General features: G+C 37.8%; 1 protein-coding gene across 2 annotated transcripts in view; it reads left to right on the top strand.

The window, feature by feature from the left end:
- The first annotated feature begins 1,267 nt into the window (after positions 1–1,267).
- The window catches only part of mfsd2ab (MFSD2 lysolipid transporter A, lysophospholipid b), a 57,785-nt gene continuing 33,513 nt past the window's right edge, over positions 1,268–25,539 (top strand). Inside the window, exons 1-3 of one of the 2 annotated variants that reach the window (XM_028818605.2) lie at positions 1,268–1,564; positions 13,005–13,127; positions 13,384–13,508. In XM_028818605.2, the coding sequence (XP_028674438.1) occupies positions 1,472–1,564; positions 13,005–13,127; positions 13,384–13,508 (341 nt within the window). In that variant the 5' untranslated portion in view covers positions 1,268–1,471. Of the gene's footprint in view, positions 1,565–13,001; positions 13,128–13,383; positions 13,509–25,539 lie in introns of both variants that reach the window. The other variant, XM_028818604.2, reaches the window with a different exon arrangement.

The raw sequence follows: 25,539 nt of genomic DNA on the forward strand, positions 1-25,539 counted from the left end.
TTCCATTGAACATTTCACTTAACATTTATTTCATATTGATATATTTGAGCCAAGCAAAGCTCAGCTCTGAGTTGTGTATTTTTAGCTTTGCTGTAAAAGTGCTTTGTAAAGTATATTTTAAACAAAAAGTTCATTGTGCATCACTAGTGTGTATCTGAACACTGCAGCATTGCATGGAGTAGAACACATTTTTTTTATGCATCCATTAGTTTCTGCTTATCCATTTCAGGTTATGCGAAGATGGCACAGGTAGTGTGGTGTGGTGGTTTAGGCTTTGGAATCCCATTACTGACACTGTGTGACCATGAACTAGTCACTTGGCCTGCCTATGCTCCAATTGGAAAACCAAAAGAAATGTAACCAATTGTATCATAAATGTTGTAAGTCGCCTTGGATAAAGGTGTCAGCCCAATAAGTAAATGTAAACGGTGCTTATCCCAGCAACACTGGGTGTTAATCAATTCTGAATAGGCCTAGTCATTCACTAAATAATAGCATGATGTGACTGGAGTGCATACACGAATACTGTGATCCAAGTTTCAAAACAGGCCTTTATGTCACGGAGGAATACTTGCTGCAATATTTAAATGAAGCAACACTAGAAGCCAGAAATAAATTACATTGGGAAACGGGTTCTAATCTGCTGTGATTATAAAACTAGGCGTTGAGTCAATCACAGACGAAACGTCAGTCATAATTTCTTCTGTTTTAAAAGAACGAAATTCAAAAATGGTTTGTTAAATTAATGACCTTCACAAATAATGTTTACGTGTCCTGCCGTTTATTTAAATGCTGGCTTCATGAATTGGGGCGGTCATACGGGTAATATTCACGGGCAGTTAAAAAAAATCCAGTCTTTAAAATGTTACAAAACAGGTTCCAAAATACTCCTATTTCATTTATAAGTGTATATTGACACACACATACACGTATTTCTCAGCCGGAAAAGTAAAACAAAATGTGAAAAACTTTTTGTAACCCTGGAACTTTTTCAACGAGTCTCTTTGGACTCGCAAGTGCGTTAAAACGATTTTTTGGATGTTAAAACTAACTTTACACCCATAATCTATTTCCGCCTATAATTTTGTACATTCTTCCACGTCGACATCAAACGGTATCGTCCATTACTTCCTTTTCGAATAGCCGTCGTTATTTGCTTCAAAGGGTTTTGAGTGTGTGTGCGCGTTTTTACCCCTTCAGAGCCTCTTAGAAAGGCGTCGTCCACTCCTTACAACAGCGTCCTTCCGTATGAATGAAAACCTCAGGCCACCCTGAGCGCCAATGGCCTGACTCTGTCGGACACACCTCCGAGAGAGGGAGTGCCACGTACTACAAAGTTGAAGCTTCTGCGAGCCGTGACCTTGAGTTGCTCTACCCCGCCCATTCCTTCAGTGAGCCCAGCCTACGATACGTTGACAAATGACAAGCAAAGAGTCGGAGTGAAAGTTTGAATGCCATTAGTGCGCGCGGAATGGCCAAAGGAGGACGGAGTGAGCAAGTGTGTAACTCCAGTTTGCTTCAGAGCAAACGGTACGCTCAGGCTGAGTCGGAACTTGTCAGTAAGGTAAGGGAGTAGAATTTTTTATCATCTTGAATAAGCAAATCAGTGAAGGCACTACAAACAGACTAGCTCATGACCACGTGCGGATGTGCGCGCAAGCCGCCTACTGTCGGCTGACCTACGTAGGAGTAAAGTGCTGTTGGACAGAGCTGATGTAAAGCGCTCTCTATGTCTGAGGCTGCAGACTTCCCTAGATAAGCTCGTCAAGGGTTTAGTTTCCATGAATAGCACTTAATCGCGCAGCGAGTGTTTATCTTCGTGTTTAAGCAGTGGATTCAGTACTGAAGAAGCTAGCACAGCTGGTTCGGTACTGACGACCATGCCATTCCACTTCTTTTACTTTTCACATTGCCTGCGAGGAGTGACTTAATCTGAGGAAATCGCTACTCACGCAGATATTGACAGGAACTGGATGTACACATCGCATTGCTCCACTCATTTCGTTACCTTTTCTTTTTCCCCTGTCTTTTCTGTTTTTTTTTTTTTCTTTCATAAAAGATTTTTTTTAGTTTAAACTCGTGGGGTAGCGGAAGATCCCGCATGCCAAGTAAGGTTATCTGATGCTTGGTTTTTAGTTTAAGATACGGTTTAAATATTGTCTTTTATGATTTGATCACTAAACGTCAGTTTTGATCAATGTTTTTGAATTACCGGGGCTTGTCTTAAAGTGAATGAATGTAATGGAAAGCCGTTCTTTCTTACATTGTTTGTTATTTCAACAGTTTAAGATGCTTATGTGTATTTCCCACCTATGTTGGTACGGGTTTCCTCCAGGTGTACGGATGCCCTCCCATAGTTCAATTACATGCATATTAGGTGAACTGGCGATGCTAAATTGGCCCTAGTGTGTTGTGTGTGAGTGTATTCACTCTGTGATGGGTTGGTGACCTGTCCAAGGAGTGTGCCTGATGCTTCTAGGGATTGTCTCCAGCTTTTCTTTGACCCTGATCAGCTTTTTCAGGATTAGAAGATGCATGGATTTGTGTTTCTCATCAGGTGATGTCAGTTTATACTTGTAGTTGTTGTCCTTTAATGATACTTGCTGATTAGATGCTTGTGGAATAGCCCTGAAAAATGTGACAGTTAAGTTTGTTGTACACTTTTTAATAAAAACTTTAATAATAACTTTTAAATAACTTTAACATTCAGTCATAATTCAGTTTTATTTAATATTATAATATATGTTAGGCTCTGTTGTTTCAGTTCCACTGATTAGCTTTTTAGTGTAATTCCTGAGTCATTAAATAAGAGACAATCAGCTTGATGTTTATTTCTGCTATTTTTAGGACATCTTATTTTGTAAAGCATAAAGGAAGCTACAAACAAAATGGTGCATACTATCCCTGCGTGACAAAGTGTTGTCAACACATACTGCCAAACCTTATTTTGTAATCTTTTTGTTTTACTAAACCTTTAAATTTCTGTAAATGATGCATTCATATCTTGCTTGACCTATTGATGTCATCACTTGAGTATTTGGAAGGAAACCTTAGAAGCATTCGCAACATTTTACAGACATTCTGAGCACCTTTAAATTTTAGCTTTTGCTCACTGTAATGAGAATTCTTATGTTAAATATATGCTTTATCAGAAATAAAATTAGTCTGAAAACGAGCTGCATTTGCTTGTGTTGCTACTGTTGAATTTGCTGTGATATTCTAATTTACATCAAAGCTAACAGACATATTGCGTCACTTGATATAGTACAAACATCTAAAAAAAACAATGCAGGTTAAACAAGTTGATGTTCCTGTACTGACACTATTTTAACTTAATATCCAATTACCAGTTTATGTTGATATTCAAATGATACTTCATTTGAACAAATTATGCTCATTATTTCATTATTATTGTTGACTACTTATATTAAAGATTAGAATCTGAGGGAAGTTATGTTTAGCAGATATTTCCTGATTTCCCAATTGTATCTGTGGTCTGAAGTGATTAAATTTACTTTTATTTGTTATTGTTTCAGAGTGACATGAAAACAGCATAGTTTGTCTAGAATACTACTTTGTGTGTGTGTGTTTTACATTACTGTGATGTGCCTTGACAGAAAGAATAATTGCTGTTACCTTGGTAATGTGATATACTACTATACAATTCAGTGGTGTAATGGTTATTATGTTGTACTGTGATTTGCAGTGTTAATTTTCATTCACTTTATCTTTACCCTAGTGGTTGTCGGTGTTTTTACACTGCAGTCCCACTTTAAGTACACACATCCACTCTTTTATGCACAGTCTTCTAATGAGAATTTGATCGATTCAGTTATGAACCTTATATTTGCATTGACTTACCTGACCTGCACATTGAGTAAAATTGAAACAACAAGAATTCAAACTCTTCAGCATTAACTTTATAATGAAAAGAACCTTGCCTGACATCAGTAACTTAACCTCTCTTTCCTCTGTTGGATATACGTAATTGAAAAGAAAACCTGGGGGGACATAAGGGTAAAATATTCTGTAGATTACAAAAAATAACACTTGAAAATTGAATAATATGAAATGAATACCAACATCATCCTCGCACAGTATCAACAGCCTACAACAAAATGTGTAAATTACAGATCAACTAAGTTCAAAGTACATTACCTGTTTGTGTTGAAAGTAGAATAGATATATACTGATATAAAAGAGATGTCAAAGCCACATTGCATGGTTTATTAAGTCTACTGACGACAAGTGAGGCATGCTTACCATAGCAGCTTCTAAAGATGCTCAAGATTGTGACCTCCTCAGCTCACTCAATCATTTATTACCATTTTTTTAAATATAATTTTTAATGACTCTTTAGTGTTTTTGTCTCTTAAAATAACTAAACCTCTAAAACTGAATGGCTGTATTATCTGTCCTGTGAGTCTGTAATTCTGTTTTTTATGTTTCTGCTGCTGTATGCATTTGAATTTCCCCAGTGGGATTAATAATAATTCATTACATTTATATAGCGCTTTTCTCAGTACTCAAAGCGCTATCCACACAGGGAGGAACCGGGAAGCGAACCCACAACCTTCCACAGTCTCCTTACTGCAAAGCAGCAGCACTACCACTGCGCCACCAGGATTATTAAAGTTGATCTAATATAAAATGTATACTTATTTGAAATGAGGACATTTTCATGCCATCTGGTAGCACTGAGGTTAGAGGGCTCATGTATCCCTTGCTTAGATTTCACACTAAAACTTTGCATATGCTAAAAAGGCAAAAAGCTGTGTATACACAAAAATATCAGATTTATAAATCTATGTATGCCATGTCTCGCAGCAAGTTCCTTTATAAAACTTAATTGAACCTATGAGGCCAGATTTATACTTCACGTGATACGACACGTGTTCCAGCGGACACTACTGCTATGCAAGTGTTGTATTGTTCATACTTGCGCGTGTACTTTACGTAAATCTGGAAGATTCCCCCAGGTGGCAGTGCGAGATATCATCACGGTGATAACAGGTTCGGCTTCGCTGTGTTGTGAATTGCCTGAAGCACTCATCAAATTTTGAGGACACCTTGCTGCAATATCTCTAAAAAGGATGTTTAATAATTAAATCCATCAATCCAGGGATGCACCCATTCCTGCAAGCATCAGGTGCGAGACAGAAACAGTCCCTGGATGGGGCATCAGCTTATCCCAAGGTGAACACAAGCACACAAATACACTAGCGCCAAACCTTCATGTCTTTGGAAGGAAACCGGAGCACACTTTGGAAACCCACCAGGAAAACATGTAAACTCCAGGCAGGGAACACAAGGGACGCGACTCCCTGCAAGGCAGGCTGTTCCACCTCAACATGTGTAATTATTATCAGTATTCATTATTTAAATTAACGACTTATCTGTAAAATGTAACATACATACTTTAATCAGCATTTCATCATGAAAGTGATATCAAGTATACATCTAAGGATTCTAAATGTGCAGAGAGCTGGAATTTCATAAATATAATGTGTTCTGTGTGGTGATTGCTGCTGTCCGGTCAGGAGGAAGCCCCAAAAGCATGTAGCGATTAACAGCTGGGTTGGTTTTAAGATGACGTTTACGACGGTCTACTTTAATGATAAAGTAAAGTATGAGATTAAAGTGGACATTTCGAGGTCTGAAATTTCCACTTTAATTACAAAATAGACCTTTTCACCATACCTTTAATTTTTTTCTCTGTGGCTCAAATACGCTGCCGTACATTCTGATGCTGTTGTAAAGGTGCAAAAAAAAAAAAAAGAGCATAGAAGATGGTATATGAGACTTTTAAAATGTATCGTGTCATTATGTTGGGAAATATGCGACACTTGAATATAAAATTACCACAGATGCATTTTTTATGTCAGCATTTTTCTTCACTACATCAAACCAGTCATGAAACAATGAAGCAGGCACATCAATCCCGGAGGATCCACATAGTGGCTTTCTGTCACATGTTGATAGTAAACAGAGGCTCTGATGTCACATTCCGACTTTTTGCTGGCACATGCATCATGTTAATTTTTGAGGACGTGCTCAGAGGACATGTCAAATGAACGCTGGGAACGTGTGGCAGCCATGATGTGTATAAACGAGGTCTAAGTGTGCTCATACACATGCTTTTAGCTGCTCCCTGTTACCTCCTGCTTGTACCAATGTATATGGCTTAACAAAAATGCCATTTTTGAATATTCATTATCTAATCACTATATAAATTTGGCCATTTTTCTGACTGATATGTTTACTTTCAAAATATGGAGGAACATAGAAAATGAAACGAGTGAATGTGAACTATAGGTATTAATGATATTTGGTGGATTTTGAGAAATGTCCAGTAGGGCCTGCTGTTCTCGTGGATGCACTGTTGCTGAAACAAGTCTCAGATCAAGGGCATTTTCCCATCAGTGTTTAAGGGCACAGTTAAAGTAAATAAGTTAATCAATAAATTAGACATACAGTGTCACAGTTTGAGTGCTGCTGCCTCATAGTAAGGAATGGGGGGTTGTGTCCCATGTTCTCCCTGCATGGAGTTTGCATGTGGGTCCACGTGGGTTTGCACTGGTTTTCTCCCAGTCATATAAAGGCAGGTTAGTTAAATGAACTTGTGATGCTAAATTTTTCCCAGTTGTATGCATCGTATGTGTGTTCTTTCTGTCCTGTCTAGGCCAGGAGTTGTTTCTGCCTATACCTGTTGCTTTCTAGGATAGGCTTCAACTGCCCCCTGCCCTGGATAACTGGGTTTAGAAAATGAATGGATTAATGAATACAATTATCTGACCTTCCCCTAGTAACTCTGTACAGTTTCAATTACATGTCCACTGTTTCAGATTTAGCTTGAGAGAGATTATTTCAACTTGAATATGTAGTGATCGTGATTGTGGCTTTTCCTACCAGTACATACAGTGAGTGGTGTGATGGTCTGAGGAATCTCTATCACAAGGCACACTGTGGCACATTATATAAAAACAGAAATCTGATATGTCTGCATTATGAAGCAAGTAATTAACAGAAAACCCTCCAAATATCAAATCGTTTAACTAAGTTGCACCCAAATGTTGTGCTATATATATGCTTTCTAGCTTCATAAAATAAGAAAGTGCCTTTTTTGCCAGAATTAAAATACATAGGCAATCTTGAAAATGCAACATTTTCTGTCATTTAAATATTGTTAATGGTATTTGTGTTCTTTTTTTGTGAAATGTCTGACAAAAGCTGATTTAGACATCATAGTGCCATCCTGTTGGAATTGTGTGCTGAATTGAAGTCTACATCACAGAGACCATTATGCACAAATCATGCAATGCCTATTGCATTACAGTTCTCTGTTCAGTTTTGCAAACTGGCGGCACCCAACGTCAAAGCAGTGCTACTGTTCCTGTGTGGTTTCCCTTTCTTTTTTAGATCCACATCCCTGACGCGGCTTTATCAAATACACTGAAATTAACCGCATATTGTTTGTTAGTTTAAGGCATCTGATTATAATTAACCTGTAACAATATAATAGTCCACGGAATGGCCAAACTATTCCAAACACCATAGCTGCATTAGCGTTGTTACTCTCACTGCACCTTCTTCTTCTTCTTCTTTCAGCTGCTCCCATTAGGGGTTGCCACAGTGGATTATCTTTTTCCATATTACTCTCACTGCACCACTTGGAGTATTTATATCACTGTATCTGAGTGTGGAATCACAGCTCTACAGCAGCTGATCAGAAAGATAATTATCGGTATACAGCATCAAGCATATGCTGCCTCAGCCATGATGCCTATTTAAACTGCTCTCATGCGACAAACGCTTCAGAGCCTTTACTGTAGGGACATCGTGGTTCAAAAACAGTTTCATCCCAAGAAAAAGTCAAGCAAAATGACACCTTTTATTGGCTAACTAAAAAGATTACAATATAGGCAATTCAGGCCCCTTCTTCAGGCAAGATGCTTGACTTTTCACTACATTCATAATGGCTAACACGGTACAACACCCTAGTATCCCAAGAACTATAAACGCACTCAATCAGTCCATCAAGTGGTCCTTGTAGAACTGTTTGTACTTATAAGTTCAGTTACCTCACTGTAAACTTGCGATACAGTTAAAATATTGCACAACCTGAGCCACTGTATAAAGCGCGTATTTACATATGATGACGATATCATTTTTAAGATGGAATGCAGCAAAATATGTTTATTACATTATACAGATAAAATGTTAACATCATTTAAATAATCCATATTGTTAATAATTAAACATGTGAGGACACGGTATCGCAGCGCTAGCGACGAGCTGGCGGCCCATTCAGGGATTGTTCCTGCCTCACACTGTATTCTTGCTGGGACTGGCGCAACACTGGATGGATAGATGGATAGAATAATTAAACCTCTAACACGAAGATATTTCAATGTTCCTTAAAAGTTTTGCAGAATCGGCGCTCTAAGTTTACAGATGGCTTGACATCTATTACAGAGCCAACTGTGTGGCGATTGGTTACTTGGAGAAAGAAAAGGAAGGACAGGAATTGGAGGTTAGTACGTTTGAAAGAAACAGTATAAATAAATTATTTCATCAAAGGTCGCACACGGCGCAGCAAACATCTTGCAGGAGGCAGGAACAATCTCTGGACAGGGTGCCAGTTCATCACTATCCCAGTGCCACCGTGTTCTAATGTTTAATAAAATGTTTTAATTCCTATCATCATGAAAGTGATATCAAGTATACATCTCAGTTTTTAAATTATTCAGAAAGGTGTAATATCACGAATGTAATGGATTCTGTGTCCTGTCGGAGGAAGAGAAAGCCTGTTTAAGAAGCACGTAGTGATTCACACACACAGAGCACATAGAAGAACACATACAATACAAAGCATTCAACATGCTACTTTAGTTACCATGGTAATTGAGAAACTAGTAAATTAAATGATTTTAAGATGAAGTTTATGATGTTCTACTTTAATGTACAAAATAAACTACGTGATTAAAGTGGAAATTTCAAGATTAAAGTTGACATTTCAAGCTTTTTTTCCCCCACTGTGTCCCTATTTTTTTTCTTTTCTCTGAATCCTAATAAGCTTCCATATAACTCTCAGATGCTGGGCTACGACTCACCTTCTCACGGTGACTTTGATATCTGACAAGTTCTTTTTTTATTTTGGGCACTTTGTGAACTTGAACTTTCGAGTTTCTCCGACACTCTATGTGACTCGATCAACTTCCTTTTGTTGTTTATACCACTGTTTAAACCAACAAATAGTAATGCTTTTGCCATTGCCCTTTCACAGAATGCTGAGCTTAAGGGCTATTTATATTGATTTGCATATTCAAAGAGGCATAATTCTGGGAGGAGTTGGGAAGTGGCAGCAGGCGCGTGCACATGCGTTACTTTTCACGCTGAACAGGATTTATGGAGCGGAAGAACGTGGAAGTTGGTGAACGCACAGATTAATGCATCTGGATTTTTTGTGCATACGCACATTTCCGCTTTTGTCCGTTGTTTTAGTTTGGGAAAATGGTTCAAAGGTTTTAACAGAAAATAAGCAGGCAAGAATCAGAGAGGAAAGGTCCAATACTTCAATTGTTTACTTGTTCAAATATAATATCAGTTACATACAATATAATAGCAATATACATGCAGATATAGAAATTGTACTATTGACTTACAGTATTATATGTATATATATATATATATATTATATATATATATATATATATATATGAATTATACTATTGACTTACAGTAATATCAGATATATGAATTATACTATACTTACAGTAATATCAAAAGACCCAGAGCCATCATCCTAGACCAGTAGACTGAGGGAGCCCGCGTGTCAGTCTCGTCAGAGGATCAACTCGTGAGCCTGGTCCAATACCGGGCGGTGTGCACGTTCCCCACGGTTGAGCTTCCGAAGAAACTGAGGGCGGAACCTTCCCTTATATACTAATTGAGTGTCCTTACCCAAAATGGCTTACGTGTAAGCAGTGTATACAGAAGTGATCAGTTTCAGCACACACCCTTCCACGGGACGCAGTATTGTTTTTCTTCTACTTGGCCCTCACTGAGATGGTGCCTAGTATCAGAAGACACACAATAACAAGCGTTGCTTGCAATGAAGCCCCTCGAAGTGAAAAACAAGTACATGGCCTTGACTGTATTCCCATAACATTCTGAAACTCTTTATGAGAAGCAAGTTTTTGCACATTCTTTCGCTATCATCCCAAACATTCCAATCTTTGTAGCTGGTTTTGCACTGAAGCGACCAACCCCCCCCTCTTACTCCTTTATTTCATCCCTTCTCCTGTTACAGAGAAAACTTTTTTTATTACATCCGTACGCCATGTTTTAGTGTAAATTCTACGCATGGAGTTATGCATGAGGCCTCTGGTCATTTTGCAACCCCCTCTTTCAGCAGGTTGTAACCACAAGTTTTGGAACCACTGACTTTCCCAGTCTTTGATAATAAGCAAATTTCTTAACCTACTTATGGTGCAATTGAGGAAGAAACACATATGATGTAATATTTTAAAACTTATTATATAAATTTTAAACGTAATAGAACAATTTCCAATGTACTTCGATATAAAAATATCATTAGGGTCATTGAAACCTTCATTTGTGTGGTTTCAGAAATGGATGGTATAAATAACTTAAGTAGCTGTTGGGTTAAATTGTCTTTTCCTAATTAAATGTTTCTCCTGTCTCAATGATTGTTATTGCTGTTAATGTGATACTGTATAACATCATTTTAAAATGCATTATTAAACTGTCCACTAATTTTAAGGAGAACTATAGCACTTTTCCCCACTACCTTGTGACAGTGTTTTTTAGCCAGAATATTCCTGTTTTCCTTATGTTATATTGTCACTGGATCATTTCTGTTTTGTTTCTGCTGTGTAACAGCAATCTCAACTACAGTGGAACCTTGGTTCACGAACGCCTCGGTACACGTACAACTCGGTTTACGACCAAAAAGTTTGCCAAACTTTTGCCTTGGTTCATGACCACACACTCGGTATACGAATAAGCCAGTTTCCCTTTCGGTTTGTGCGCGCTGATGATTTCCGCACGTGTTGCATTGTTCTCCGTCAGATGTGCGTGTGTGCGTGCTTTCGCTGTGAACTCTTTGTGCTCTATTTCATTTCCCTTCCGGTTCGTACGCACCGATTACTGTATTTAAGCACGTGTTCAGCCTCTCCCTGTTCATTGTTCTCAGTAAGACGTGCGTGCTTTACCTGTGAACTCTATGTGCTCTACAGTATTTCGTGTGCTTTTGCAGTTAACCATGGCTTCTAAGCAAGTGAAGAGTGGTGAGAAGAAAGTTTTGCAGAAAATTTAAATCGAAGTAAAGAAAGAAATTATTGAATAGTATGAGCATGGCGTTTGTGTTACTGATCTTGCCGCCGAGTACAAGAAGTCAAAACCTACGATTTCGACTATTCTAAAGCAGAAAGAATCTATTAAAACAGCTGATGTTGCAAAAGGAGTTACAGCGTTAACCAGGCAGAGGCCTCAAGTGCTGGAAGAGGTGGAAAAACTGTTTACCAGTTTACTCATTTACCAATTTGAGAACTCTCGTGCTTTCAAACAGCACAATGTAAACAAAGCCAGACTGCCAGTGATGTGGAGGGCAAACACGAAGGATTGGGTCACACAGACTTTGTTTTTGGAATGGCTGCACAAGGCTTTCACTCCCACCAGCTAAACAGCTAAAAACACCAGAAATCCAAGAAATCACATGAGAGAAAACATCCCTTCATCTCCCTCAAAACTGTAACCTCCTGTCCACCCATTTTCTCCTCACTTCATGCCAGACCTCGACTCATGCAAGGTTAGTTTTCTTGGTGGTTTATGGTTAGTTTTTGTATTGCAGATTTTTCAAATGTTCCTTTTTTCCCCTGTGCTTAAAACTCATTAAAAAAGTGTTTATACAGCGATCAGGCATGGACTTCTGCAATATTATTTTCTTGGTTGCTTGTGGTTGGGTTTTAAATAAAGTTTGGATTTGTTCAAATGTTCCTTTTTTCCCCCCTGTGCTTAGTGTTTATACAGCGATCGGGTCATAAAGGCTATAGCGCGAACTCTTACAATGTTATTTTCTTGGTTGCTTGTGGTTGGGTTTTAAATAAAGTTCGGATTTGTTCATATGTTCCTTTTTTTTCCCTCTGTGCTTAAAACTCATTAAAAAAAAAAAAGTGTTTATACAACGACCGGGTTGTAAGGCTATAGCGCAAACTGCTGCAATGTTAGAGAGAGAGAGAGAGAGAGAGCAGGCTCGCGTGCTGATGAGAGAGAGAGAGAGAGGGCGAGCACGTGCAGCTGAGAGCGAGCCTGCACGTGCAGCTGAGCAGGGAGCCTGGGTGTTTGTGTCAGTGTTATTCAATGTTTTTACATTAGTTTACTATTGCACTGTGCATTCTATGGTGTAATTAACTATATTTGTGCTTAAAAAATATTTTAAAAAATATATTTACATACAGTTCGTATGGTCTGGAACGGATTAATTGTATTTACATACAATCCTATGGGGGAAATTGCTTCGGTTTACGACCAGAGGTTTGGAATGAATTATGGTCGTGCACCGAGGTTCCACTGTATTTGATATTGACATATAGCAGAAAAGGATAAGCCGGTTAGGAAGATGGATTTATGGTTGTTGCACTGGCATTCACAGAACACATAAATACATTACTATTTCTAATACATTTTTAGATTTATTTCGGTCAAAAAACAGTAAATTCCCTTCAAGCTAATAATCCTAATTATACATTGCTCATAACTGCTTTAAATAAGGTGTTTACTACTTTTACTCCTATTTTAATTTATAATTTACTTACCTTGTCTAATGTGTTTGTGGTATTGAGAAAGTTGTCTAACTTTTTCTTTTTTCCAGATGTTTTGTACAAATTCAAATGTATATGTTTAAAAAGAAAAAAAAAAGTGTATATTCCTAGAGCATTAGTCATTTAGAAAATGTCTGTCTTTTCCTTATTTTATAGCAGAATCACAGTAATCAGCTTTCACTATGCAGCAAGATCTGCTATGCAATTGGAGGTGCCCCATATCAGATTACAGGATGTGCGCTAGGATTTTTTTTGCAAATTTATTTGCTTGATGTGGCACAGGTAAGTTGTTTATTTTAACTTTATTACAATGACATATTTTTAAATAATATTTTATTTTTAAAATAAAGCTGTCTGTTGTAAATGAACGTTATGCATAGTGTTTCATTTTGTAAATTGACACAGGCAGCACACGTGAATTTGGATGATGATTCCTTTAGCACAATAGGCTATGTAAGAAAACATTTTTTTCCTGCAGCTTCATCTCCTTGCTGCTCTGAATCAGTGCTAGAGGTAACAGTGTGTTTTAACTTTGCAGATCCACCCTTCACATGCTTCAATTATCTTGTTTGTGGGCCGTGCCTGGGATGCTATCACTGATCCTACTGTTGGCTTCTTTATCAGTGTGAGCCCATGGACTCGTTTCGGACAAATGATGCCATGGTAGGTTATTTTTCAGCCTTTTCTTTAAATCTGTTCTGGCTGTATGCAGTATCACCTGAAGATCTGAACTTGTTTTGTTTCACTAGAGGATTCGAGTGAGGGAAGAATGGAGCGTGAGATCGACAGGCGGATCGGTGCGGCATCCGCAGTAATGCGGGCGCTGCATCGGTCTGTCGTGGTGAAAAAGGAGCTGAGCCGCAAGGCGAAGCTCTCAATTTACCAGTCGATCTATGTTCCTACCCTCACCTATGGTCATGAACTATGGGTAGTGACCGAAAGAACGAGATCGTGTATACAAGCGGCTGAAATGAGTTTCCTCCGCAGGGTGTCTGGGCTTTCCCTTAAAGATAGGGTGAGAAGCTCAGTCATCCGGGAGGGGCTCAGAGTAGAGCCGCTGCTCCTCCGCATCGAGAGGAGTCAGATGAGGTGGCTCGGGCATCTGATCAGGATGCCTCCTGGACGCCTCCCTGGTGAGGTGTTCCGGGCACGTCTAACCGGGAGGAGGCCCCGGGGAAGACCCAGGACACGCTGGAGGGACTATGTCTCCCGGCTGGCCTGGGAACGCCTTGGGATTCTCCCGGAAGAGCTAGAAGAAGTGGCTGGGGAGAGGGAAGTCTGGGCATCTCTGCTCAAGCTGCTGCCCCTGCGACCCGACCTCGGATAAGCGGGAGACAATGGATGGATGGATGGATGGATAGATAGAGGATTCTTGATGCAGAATGAATTTATTTTTAACAGGATCTGAGCCCTTCTGTCAGGCAGTCCCAAATGGATTAACTTCTTGGGTTACTGTGGGTGTGTGCTTGTCGATTGCTGTTATAGCCAGCAGGCAACTTGGCATGAATGAGTGTTGGTAAAGCTGACACTTGTTTTTTCTGTTCTGGTTAAATTTAATAATGTGAAATTCTTTATCTTGAAAAGAAGAGCACAGTGCCATTTTTTGAGTGCCTTTTCAATGAGTACTATTCAAATGGAATCAATGTTTTTTTTTTAAAAAAAAAACTTTGCTGTCTGCTGTATCAAATATTTCTTTTCATGACAATGAACACAAGCATAATCTGTTTATTATTTGTTAATGACTTGTTGCCAACATTTATACAATTTAGAGGAGGCTAGTCCCTAGTTTTGAAATGAGTATAAGTAAATTAATTTATAAAAACTTGTTTTTAATAGTCAGCCTGTAAGGACTGTCATATACGGTATGATAATATAGCCTTGCAAAACTTTACAGTTTGCGACATTCAGAAGTCATAGGGCAGCTTCATACATGTGATTGCATACAAGGCAGTACAGTAATCCCTCCTCCATCGCGGGGGTTGCGTTCCAGAGCCACCCGCGAAATAGGAAAATCCGCGAAGTAGAAACCATATGTTTATATGGTTATTTTTAGAATGTCATGCTTGGGTCACAGATTTGCGCAGAAACACAGGAGGTTGTAGAGAGACAGGAACGTTATTCAAACACTGCAAACAAACATTTGTCTCTTTTTCAAAAGTTTAAACTGTGCTCCATGACAAGACAGAGATGACAGTTCTGTCTCACAATTAAAAGAATGCAAACATATCTTCCTTTTCAAAGGAGTGCAAAGCAAGCAGTCAAAAAAAAAATCAATACGGCTTTTTGGCTTTTAAGTATGCGAAGCACCGCCGGTACAAAGCTGTTGAAGGCGGCAGCTCACACCCCCTCTGTCAGGAGCAGGAAGACAGAGAGAGAGAGATAGCGAGAGACAGATAAAAAAAATCAATACGTGTCCTTCAGGAAGCAGCTGCACACAGCCCCCCTGCTCACACCCCCCCACGTCAGCGCAAGAGAGAGAGAGAGAGAGAGAGAAAGTAAGCTGGATAGCTTCTCAGCCATCTGCCAATAGCGTCCCTTGTATGAAATCAACTGGGCAAACCAACTGAGGAAGCATGTACCAGAAATTAAAAGACCTATTGTCCGCAGAAACCCGCGAAGCAGCGAAAAATCCGCGATATATATTTAAATATGCTTACATATAAAATCCGCGATGGAGTGAAGCCGCGAAAGGCGAAGCGCGATATAGCGAGGGATCACTGTATATAGTTACCATGAACTTGTGCAGTTGTTGCAAAACAGTTTATTCTGATCTCATTGAAGTTTTTAGTTTTTCAGTTAGAAATGGATTATGTAAAATAGCTTATTTGTTTAATTTTTTGTATGCATTACAGATATATTTACCTTTAGTTATTGTAAAGTTAGGTTTCTTCTCTGTTTTTCACCTTTTTGATATGATACTCTTATCACATTATTTTTCTGTTGTTTACCAGAGGTCTTGCTATTTTGTATTTGGTGGTAGCAGTGTGCTTTGTGTTCTTTCTTTTTTTATTTATTTAATTTTTCTGTCCCACTGTTGTTGAGCTGGATTTACAAGTATGGCTCATGAGTGTTTTTTTCCCCTCTCCCCTTATCAAAAGCATACGGCTAAACTATAGCTCATTGGGATGCTCTGAAAGGGTACTTTTTACTCGTATGATCAAATATAACTTTTACATAATGTTCAAAGCTGTGTAGCACCTAAACCCTTTTAAATAACAAGACAATCTTTATTTTGTTTAAAAGAAGTGTACAAATTCTCAATTAAGTGAAAAATGTTTACCCCTTCACCACATGCTTTTTGAGGCTCAAAAACTGCATTTTTTAACAAACTTAACCATGTTTGAAGTGGTAATCTCAGGAAGGGGACCAAGTAACAGGTCAGATGAACTTTGACCTTGGGGAGAAACAAAAACCTAGATTTATGTAAAAGTTGAAAAGTGCCCTTTTTGAGCTTTCTATTGAGTGAAAGCTAAACCACGTAACCTTGATATGGAAAAAGTTACAGCTCATAAGAAAACACTGTAAATTTTCATTTATCATAGTATATGATATAAAGGGGTTATGGATATATACGGTATTATTTTTTTGTTGTATTTCTGAGGTTTTGCTGCTTTGTATTTAGTGGTAGCAGTGTGCTTTTTTATTCTTCCCTTTTTATGTTGCTTAACTCGTTGTACTAGTATTCTGTCAAAATGAAAGGGAGAATAAAAATGGATTTGCTCTTGGGCGTGTGAGAGAGGAATCTAGCAGAAGCTAAAACAATTAGTTTACTGGCCCAGCCCACACCACACCACCGGCCAATAGCCAATCATAGCTGTCTTCCTACCAGGCAGAGAAGCTGTGAAAATTGCTAATTTGGGAGGAAGACGTTCTTGTTAAATGAAAGGGGTTACTTCAGTTCTTTCATGACTAGGCATGATGTTTTGCATGTGAACTCTTTCAATACAGTCATTGTAACTGACTGGGAAGAGGGGTGGCTTTGAGAAAGGCATGTTTAGCTGTTTCATGTAAATTTATCTGCTGCTTGGATCTTTTATGCGAGCCTGAAGATGGTATTTTTTGTTTATACAGTATTATCAAGTTAATAAAACCCAAGGAGCAGGCAGTCTTTGACCATAGAGTTTGTGCGTCATAATGAAAGGAAGCTAGTAGTGTTTAACATAGAAATGCCATGTTCAGTTAATATATAGGCACATTGTGGCATTCTATCAAATAAAGTTAATTTATATAACACCAAAGGCTAGTGTTTGTGACAAAGCACTGTGAAGTTAGATTTCCATATTTTGGAAAAAGTCTTACTTTAAAGATATTTTTCATAATACAAATTAAAAATCCTGCATACTAAAGCTATGTAATGAACTCTTGTATTTCACTGTAACATACTTTTGTTTTCAGTAGATACTCTACACCTACAGTAGCATTTTTTTCATGTGAAAAAATTTCATTTTGACTAATCAGTAATGCACTCAAAAATGTGCCTTTTGATAAAAAAAATCATAATTTTCAGACTTTGTTAATACAAAAAACAATATTAAAATCTGTCACATTTCATCCCTTCAATTCTTGAGTTTGAGGGGTAATGAAGACACAAATAGATTTGTGTATTGCTTTAGTTTCTTTGCTTTAATAAAGAAGAATGAGTGATCTTAGGCCAAACACCAAGTCCCTACTGCATGTTTCCACCACTGGTTTAAGCAACCACACCAGGAAAATGGTGAAATATGACTATATTAGAAAAATACTAAAACACATGCAACTATTTACAAACACAAATATAGGCATATGGTGGACACACCTAAGTAATTCCCCTCACACAATATACACACAGTCCAAAAAGTCCTTTTTCTAAATAATGTACTGTTAATTCCAAATATGAAATAAACTGTTTTCCGGCATCAATGATGAAGTTGATTCTCCAATGGACTAACCAATCGTTTAACCATGCATTAAAAAAAACAGTCCTGCCACCAAAGTTGAGAAGTCTTCTGAGTGTGCCTCTTTCATAAAGTCTAATGGCCCAAACACTTACCACTGTTTTTGGTTTACTGGTATTGTAAATCCGATGACTAGAAATGAAAGTTTACTAAAGGGTCCTCTCATTTTTTCAAGGCGTGTAATAATAGTTCAAATGTTTTACAGTGTACACAAGCAGATAAAAAAAAAAACTGCACCCTGGGCATCAGAGTCTTCACCCAGTCTTCAGTCGCAAGTCGTGGATCAGAATGTCAGCTGTGTTATTGGTACCCCTACCAGCCGTGTATATAGACATCAGGCACACATCCCAGGCATGTGTGCAGTCATTTATTTTGTATATTGCATCTTGGCTACAAAAACAGAACAACGAATACAATCATAAATGTTAAGCTACCTTTGCAGTTGCTTTTACTCTACTGAAAATACTGCATGAAATATTTGTTTCCTTATTTCTCAACAATATTTACTGTTAATCTCTTAACTGCGATATATTCAATTAAAACATTGTAAAAGTCATTTGAATAGTAAAATTGTAACTAATTTTAGAAGTGATAGCTTGAGAATAATCCAAAGCAATAAGATGTAATTTCAGAAAGAATGGACCAAGCTAGAATAAAGTATGAAAATTTTGTTTTTTTGCACTGGTGAAGGTACACCACAAGAGAAGCCTACATGTTTTTGTACTTGAATTAGTAATAATATGAGAGGTATGGAACAAAGATAATTAACATATAAAATCTGGAAAAGCATTACTTTGTTTGATGAATCCCAGCTTCCTGAACATGTCATTTGTCATTCTTTTGTGTATTTTGTTGTTTGATAAAAGTATTATATATATAATATGATTAATCTATTATCAAAAAACTCACGTTACAAATCAGATATTTATCGGTTCCTTAAAATTTTTCACATTAAGCTATTAATTTATTCTGTGCATCTTATTGTTGCTGTTAATACTAGATTCAGACTTGTGTGTATGCTGAGACACATGCTTGTAGGTGTATGTATGTATGTATGTATGTATGTATGTATGTGTGTTATCATGCTGTTTATCCATTTTCATGTGCTATTCATTTGTGTGAAGTAACGTTCTCCATAACTGGGGGAAAAAAATCCTGCCTGTTGCCAAGGAGCAACAAGTTAGACAGTGTATGCATATTGTAACATTTATGTGCGTTCAGCGACTTATGTAATTAATGTGGAAATGGCATTGATTGATGTGTGTTAGAGCTGGAGTGTTTGTGACTATTGCTTTTTTTTAAATAATATTTTTAAAAGTATACCCATTAAAGTAACATCCAATAACTATCAATCGAAAAATATTTATTAATGCAAAATTAGCAATACTAGCATAAAATCATTCTCCATGTTACCCTATGAAGGGACTGATTTATTGTATAACGGGAATATGAATGGTACACAGTGGGTAAGAAGGACAGATGCTTGCCGCAATTGTTCATATATATATATCTGGGACTGAAAGATCAGGGGCTGGGTTCCAGAGATAATCATTATCAGGTGCTTAAGCCACTGATAAGTGAAATAGGTGTGTGATGCAGAAACGCGTCCCCAGAGTAACTTGCTGCTTACACCTGTCTAACTTTACTTTGAGTGTCTAGCAGCACAAAACACAGAGAGAGAAAAAAAAAAAAATTATATATACAAATACTGAGAACAAAGGGTTTTAAATAAGAATACTTAACGTCATTCGTTAAGTATTTGGGATACTAACCCTCACCTATTCTGTTTCTCTTCTCGGTACTCAAATGTGGCACTTGGGGCCACGGCCCACCTGCCAAGTTGTTTTGCCTGCCTAAGGTAAAGTCATCCCTGATGGAGGATTGCAGGAATCGTGAGAAAGAGGGGTCCTTTCATCGGATTGGCTGGCCCAACACTGTTTCAGCCATGGAATGGCCAAATGGGGGAGGCAGCTTGATGGATGAGGTCTCCAGGAGTCTAAAATTACCCAAATCTTATTATGTGATATCATCTACTGTTAAATTCTGCTCCGTACTTCAAAAAAATGTTTGTTTTTTATTTTTTATTGAGGATTTGTTCTGATCTGTGTATTGTATTGTATTGATCCCCTTCTTTTGACACCCACTGCACGCCCAACCTACCTGGAAAGGGGTCTCTCTTTGAACGGCCTTTCCCAAGGTTTCTTCCATTTTTCCCTACTAGGTTTTTTTGGGAGTTTTTCCTTGTCGTGTTAGAGAGTCAAGGCTGGGGGGCTGTCAAGAGGCAGGGCCTGTTAAAGCTCATTGCGGCACTTCCTGTGTGATTTTGGGCTATACAAAAATAAACTGTATTGAATTGTATTGTATTCGTTAGCGTGGGAAGACGGGGGTTACTGTAGTTCCTTATTCTCCGGTTATCTCCTTACAAATAAAGACACGAGCATCAGTCCAGATGCCATTTTAAATGTGGTGCTTTGATCAGGTGCTTTTTTTTTTTTTTTAACTCCTTCTATATTTATATCTGTTAGGGCAGCTGCAGTTTTCCTGTGTTATTAATTAGTTCATGAACCATTTAGCTGCAGTTTGACTTGCTTGCTCTGGGCATTTGAGCAACTGTTAGACTAGTAAAAGATTAAAATATACAAAATATGTAAGTTCAAGCAACAACTGTTAAGGTAAAATTAAAACAGCAAAACTAATTCCTGGTTGAAGTCGCACAGAAAATTCCTCTATTTTAAGATGGATGCCTTTTTAATTTTGCCAATGTTCTTCAATAGGAAATTTTAAAACTTCATACAGCACACACTTCCCTGACTGCAACAGTGCTGTGACCGACATCATATATCCATTTTCCAAACTCACTTATCCAGAGAAGAGTTTTGGGGAAGTTGGAGCTGTCCCAGCAAGTGTCAGATGCAAGGAATAAACAATCCCTGGAAACGCGCACACACACACACACTCTCTCACTCGAGAGACAATTTAGCATTTTCATTTTCTTTGTTTTGTCTTGGTTGTTATGGGAGATGTAACTGCGTTAAAACAGTTTTAGTTAAATTCAAAGTAAAACCGTTCACACAAAAAATAGAAAATTGTAATATCAAACATTAGAAAAGTTCTTGTTTAAGAGAAGTTCTGTTCAATGCTTATAAATCTTGTTTCATTTCTAATCGTTACAAAATCACTTTTAAACATTTCTGAACCATTTAAAAATGGTCAGAAAACTGTATGCCTATCCCATTTATATGTTGAAAATGGGTCTTTTAAGTCCCTGTGCACTGGGACCAATTCTAAACAACAACTGACTCAATTATCACACTGTATCTTAATTTTAGCAAGAAAGTTCTATCTCTTATTAACTTACAGGGAGTAAAAGTCTATACCGTTGTCAATGGCTATGACTAAGCAAACACTAAAATGAATTAAAGTAACTTAAAGCTTTACTTTCTAAGATTGGCTCTTACGGAAGACATTTTCTGCAAAAAAGAAAATTAAAATAAATTTATAAAATGAAAACTTCATTTTCAAAGACTATGTGCAAGAATGCTGTAAGAATTAAAAATAAAATGAAATAAACTCATTTTTAATTTCTTTTTCAGCATGAACTGCAAAGAAGCTGCAAAAATGAAAAATAAAATGCAAATAAGCACTGGCTCCACCTGCTGCTCATTAAATTTATATTCCACTTTGCATTTTCATTTTCAAGTTCTCAATATGCAAATACTGCAGGTCAGTGGATAGGGTTTTGCATCTTGATTTTCCACAATTCTTTGCCCTTCATAGCTGTAGAACCGCTTGGATCGATAAAAAACTTCTCACTTAGACTGTGTTTAATTAATGTAATTTTGATCTTTTCACCCCTGTACTGCAAGCTTCACAGAGAAACCGTCTCACAAAATCCAAAGACCACGCATAATTGTAGTTTTGAAGTAATTAGTGTGTTATTTAATTACAATATTTAACAAGATAGTAATTAGCCTTTATTGCATCATAATTTATATTTATTTACACTGAAGGGGAAACAGGACGTTTTGTAGTATTATATTGCATCATCTGTACCAAGCACCGCAATGGCTCTTTGGAGGAGGCGCTGGAGAGTCTCAAGGCATGGATCCATAATATGGAGTGCCGTTTGCGGCAGCAGTACAGGGATGGAGACAGTTGAGAGACTGACACCTGTGCACCTCCACCACTGCTTCTCTGTCTGCTAAGGTCCATTAGCCCTGGTGTGCGGACACCGTTGGAACTTCAGGATCATTGAGCTTGGGAAAAGTTTGGGAGATCAAGTTGGCACTGACCCCAGATGAACCAAGGGTCATTGATAAAAATGTACAGGCAAAGGACAAGGCAAATCGTAGAGGCATTGTGAACCTGCAGTGAAGGGAGAGCCTCAAAGCCAAGTTCCAGATCTGGAATGTGGATTGCAGTGCCATTTCAGTAAATGAAAGCAGCAAAGAGACCAGAACATCTGCATCACCAGACCAGGAGGTTCGCCTGCTTGCCTACAGTTGACCAGCATTGAACACCTCTGCTGCACCAAATGGCAGCCTAAGACTTGAACATCCTGGTTGTGCCACCTGCCAGCGCAGCATGCAACATTCCTGCTCCGCCATCTGACAATACAGCACCCCCAAACTCTGCTAATGTGCCCTCAACACCGGCTGCACAACCGAAGTGGGGGAGAAGACCACATAGCCGTTTCAACGAGTTTGTGCACTATTGCAAGGAGTTGGAAGTGGCCACAGCAGACAGTAACTTTGAAGGGAGGGCTATGCAACGGTGCTGGACAAGTTACATCAGTCAGGGAAGATTCACCAAAACACTGAGCTGACATTGTATCATTAATAGAAGGAGCGCCTATAAAACTTGCAACTCTGCACAGCTGTATAGGCTTTTGAAATTGCAAAAGATAGATTGCATTTTCATTTTATAATATCAATTTTCATTTCCTTTTTTGCAGAAAATTCCTCCTAAAGGTTGTGTGAATTCTTTTATTTTCTAATTGTCATATTTCTTAGCTGTGATGTTTCTGGAAATTGAATACGTCGTTTAAATTCTAAAACCCTGTTTCGTATTTTGCAATGCAAGTTCATGTTGACTGTTAACAAAATATTAGTATAGATGCTTCAATTCCATTTAGACATTAGTCTTTCTGCATTTGAATTAATAGTACTAACATTTTGTGAGCTTTGTTGGTGTTATTTAGCCATAAGACTTCCTATGCCCATACACAGAACATGCATATGTTCTATATGGATACTGTATATAGTCCAGACCATAAGTATTTGGAAAGTGACACAACTTTTATAATTTTGGCAATGTACACCACCACAATGGATTTAAAACAAAGCAATCAAAATGTTCTTGAAGTATAGACTTTCAGCTTTAATGTGAGGGGTTGAACAAAAATATAGTATGAGCTGTTTAGAGAAGACAGAGATTTTTTATACATGGTTCCCCTATTTTCAGGGGCACAAAAGTATTTGGACAAACTAACGATCATAAATATAATGATCATTTTCAGTATTTGGTTGAAAATCCTTTATAGTCAATGACTACTTGAAGTCTGGAATCCATGGCCATCTCCATATGCTGGGTTTCCACTCTAGTGATACTTTGTCAGACCTTTAATGCAGCTGTCTTCAGTTGCTGCTTCTTCATTGGACTTTCTGGCATCGGTTTTGTCTTCTGCAAGTGAAATGCATGTCCAATTGGGTTGAGGTCAGTTGATTGACTTGGCAGTTAAAGAATATTCCACTTCTTTGCCTTCAAAAGCACTTGGTGCTAACAACCCAATTGTGCTTCACTTGCTCAGAATATTGAAGCAATGTAGGAAATATTTTAAGATAGAGAAACGTTTTTTAAAATATTTAAAAACATTTTAAAGTCCCTTCCTTTCAAAGGTTCCAAAGTACAGTGGGAAAAGGATCTCTCACTCAACATCTCAGAAAATGGAAGGTAGCAATGCACAGAATTCACTTGAGCTCCATTTATGCAAAGCATACAATTATTCAACTTAAAATTATATATGGAGCACATCTGTCTCGTTTAAAATTGTCCAAAATATTTTCAGGGCAAGATCCAACCTGCGAACGTTGCAATCAAGTTCCAGCCTCATTGAGCCATATAGTTTGAGCCTGCACCAAATTAACATCATTCTGGACCAAAATCTTTAAATTACTTTCAGACAGCCTTGGTGTCACAGTCCCTCCTAGTCCACTAACAGGTGTGTTTGGTGTACTTCCAGATGGGCATAAAGTGGAGAAGGACAAACAAACTGTAATTGCTTTTACTTCACTATTGGTATGTAGATTTATTTTGCTCAACTGGAAGAATGCTAACTCACCTCTTTTAAGTCAGTGGGTAACTGATGTTATATATTATCAAAAACTGAAAAAAATCAAATTCTCACTTAGAGGATCTGTACAAAACCTTTTCAAAACTTGGAAGAATCTAATCAATACCATTTTAGAATAAGCATTTAAATTGAGAAAGCGGATTTACTTCCCTCTTTTTTTTTTATTCTATTTATTTTGATTAATTTATTTATTTACATATTTTTACTATTAAAGTTTTACTAGCTCTCTTTCTCATGGGTGGGGTTGATTTGTTTCAAACCTAGTTTTGTTAACATTCCAAACAAGCAAGTCAAGTTTATTTGATTTTAATAAAATTAATAAAATGTTTTTTTTAAAAAAAAGCACTTGGTTTGCTTTTGCAGCATGTTTTGGCTCATTGTCCATCTGTAATATGAAGCGTTGTCCTATCGGTTTTGCAGCATATGGCAGAATCTGAGCAGACAGTATAGCCCTATATACTTCAGAAGTCATCCTGCCACTTCTGCCAGCAGTAATATCCTCAATAAACATTAGTGACTGACTTTCATTCACAGCCATGCATGATCATGCCAAAAAACTACTTCCACCATGTTTCATATATGATATGGTATTCATTAGATCATGATCTGCTTCTTCCCTACTCCATACACTTCTGTTTCCAACATTCTGGTATATATTGATACCAGTTTCTTTTAACCAAAAAAAAATGTTCCAGTACTGGACAGACTTTTAAAAATAGTTTTCTGGTAAAGTCTAATCTGACCTTCCTATGCTTTGGGGTTTACCTGTAGTTTTCACGTTGTGATAAAACCTCTGGCTTTACTTTCATAAAGTCTTTCTTCTCTTGATTGTAAACTTTGGCAATGGTAGGTTTACTTTGCAGAGAGAGTTCTTGTTTTGGCTAAATGTTGTGAAGGCTAAAGGTTTTCACCAATGACTAAATTCTGCAATCATCCACCACAGTTGTCTTCTGTGGTTTTCCGGTCCTTCTGGTGTTGCTGAGTTCACCAGGTTTTCCTTCTTGTTAAGAATGTAACAAGTGCTTGATTTGACCGTTCCTCATGTTTCTGCTGATCTCTGTAAAGAGCTGGTTTTGTTTTCTCAGCCTAATTCTGGCCTATTTTTACTTGAATTGACACCTGTGGACCTCATATTGGGAGTTCACAGTGACAGCTTCAAAATGGAAATCCCACACTTGGAGTCAATTACAGAACTTTTACCTGCTTAATAGTTAATGCAATAATGAGGGAACTGCTCCCATCTGGCTATGGAACAGCTTGTCAGTCAAATGGCCATATACTTTTGAGCTCCTAAAAATGTTGGGGGGGGGGGGGGGGGGGGGGTCTATGCAGAAAAATGGCTGTCATTCCTAAAGACTCTTACTATGTTTTTGTTAATCCCCTTAAGTTTATAGCTGAAAGTCTACAC

The sequence above is a fragment of the Erpetoichthys calabaricus genome, chromosome 14, assembly GCF_900747795.2.
Source record: "Erpetoichthys calabaricus chromosome 14, fErpCal1.3, whole genome shotgun sequence".
NCBI lineage: Eukaryota > Metazoa > Chordata > Cladistia > Polypteriformes > Polypteridae > Erpetoichthys > Erpetoichthys calabaricus.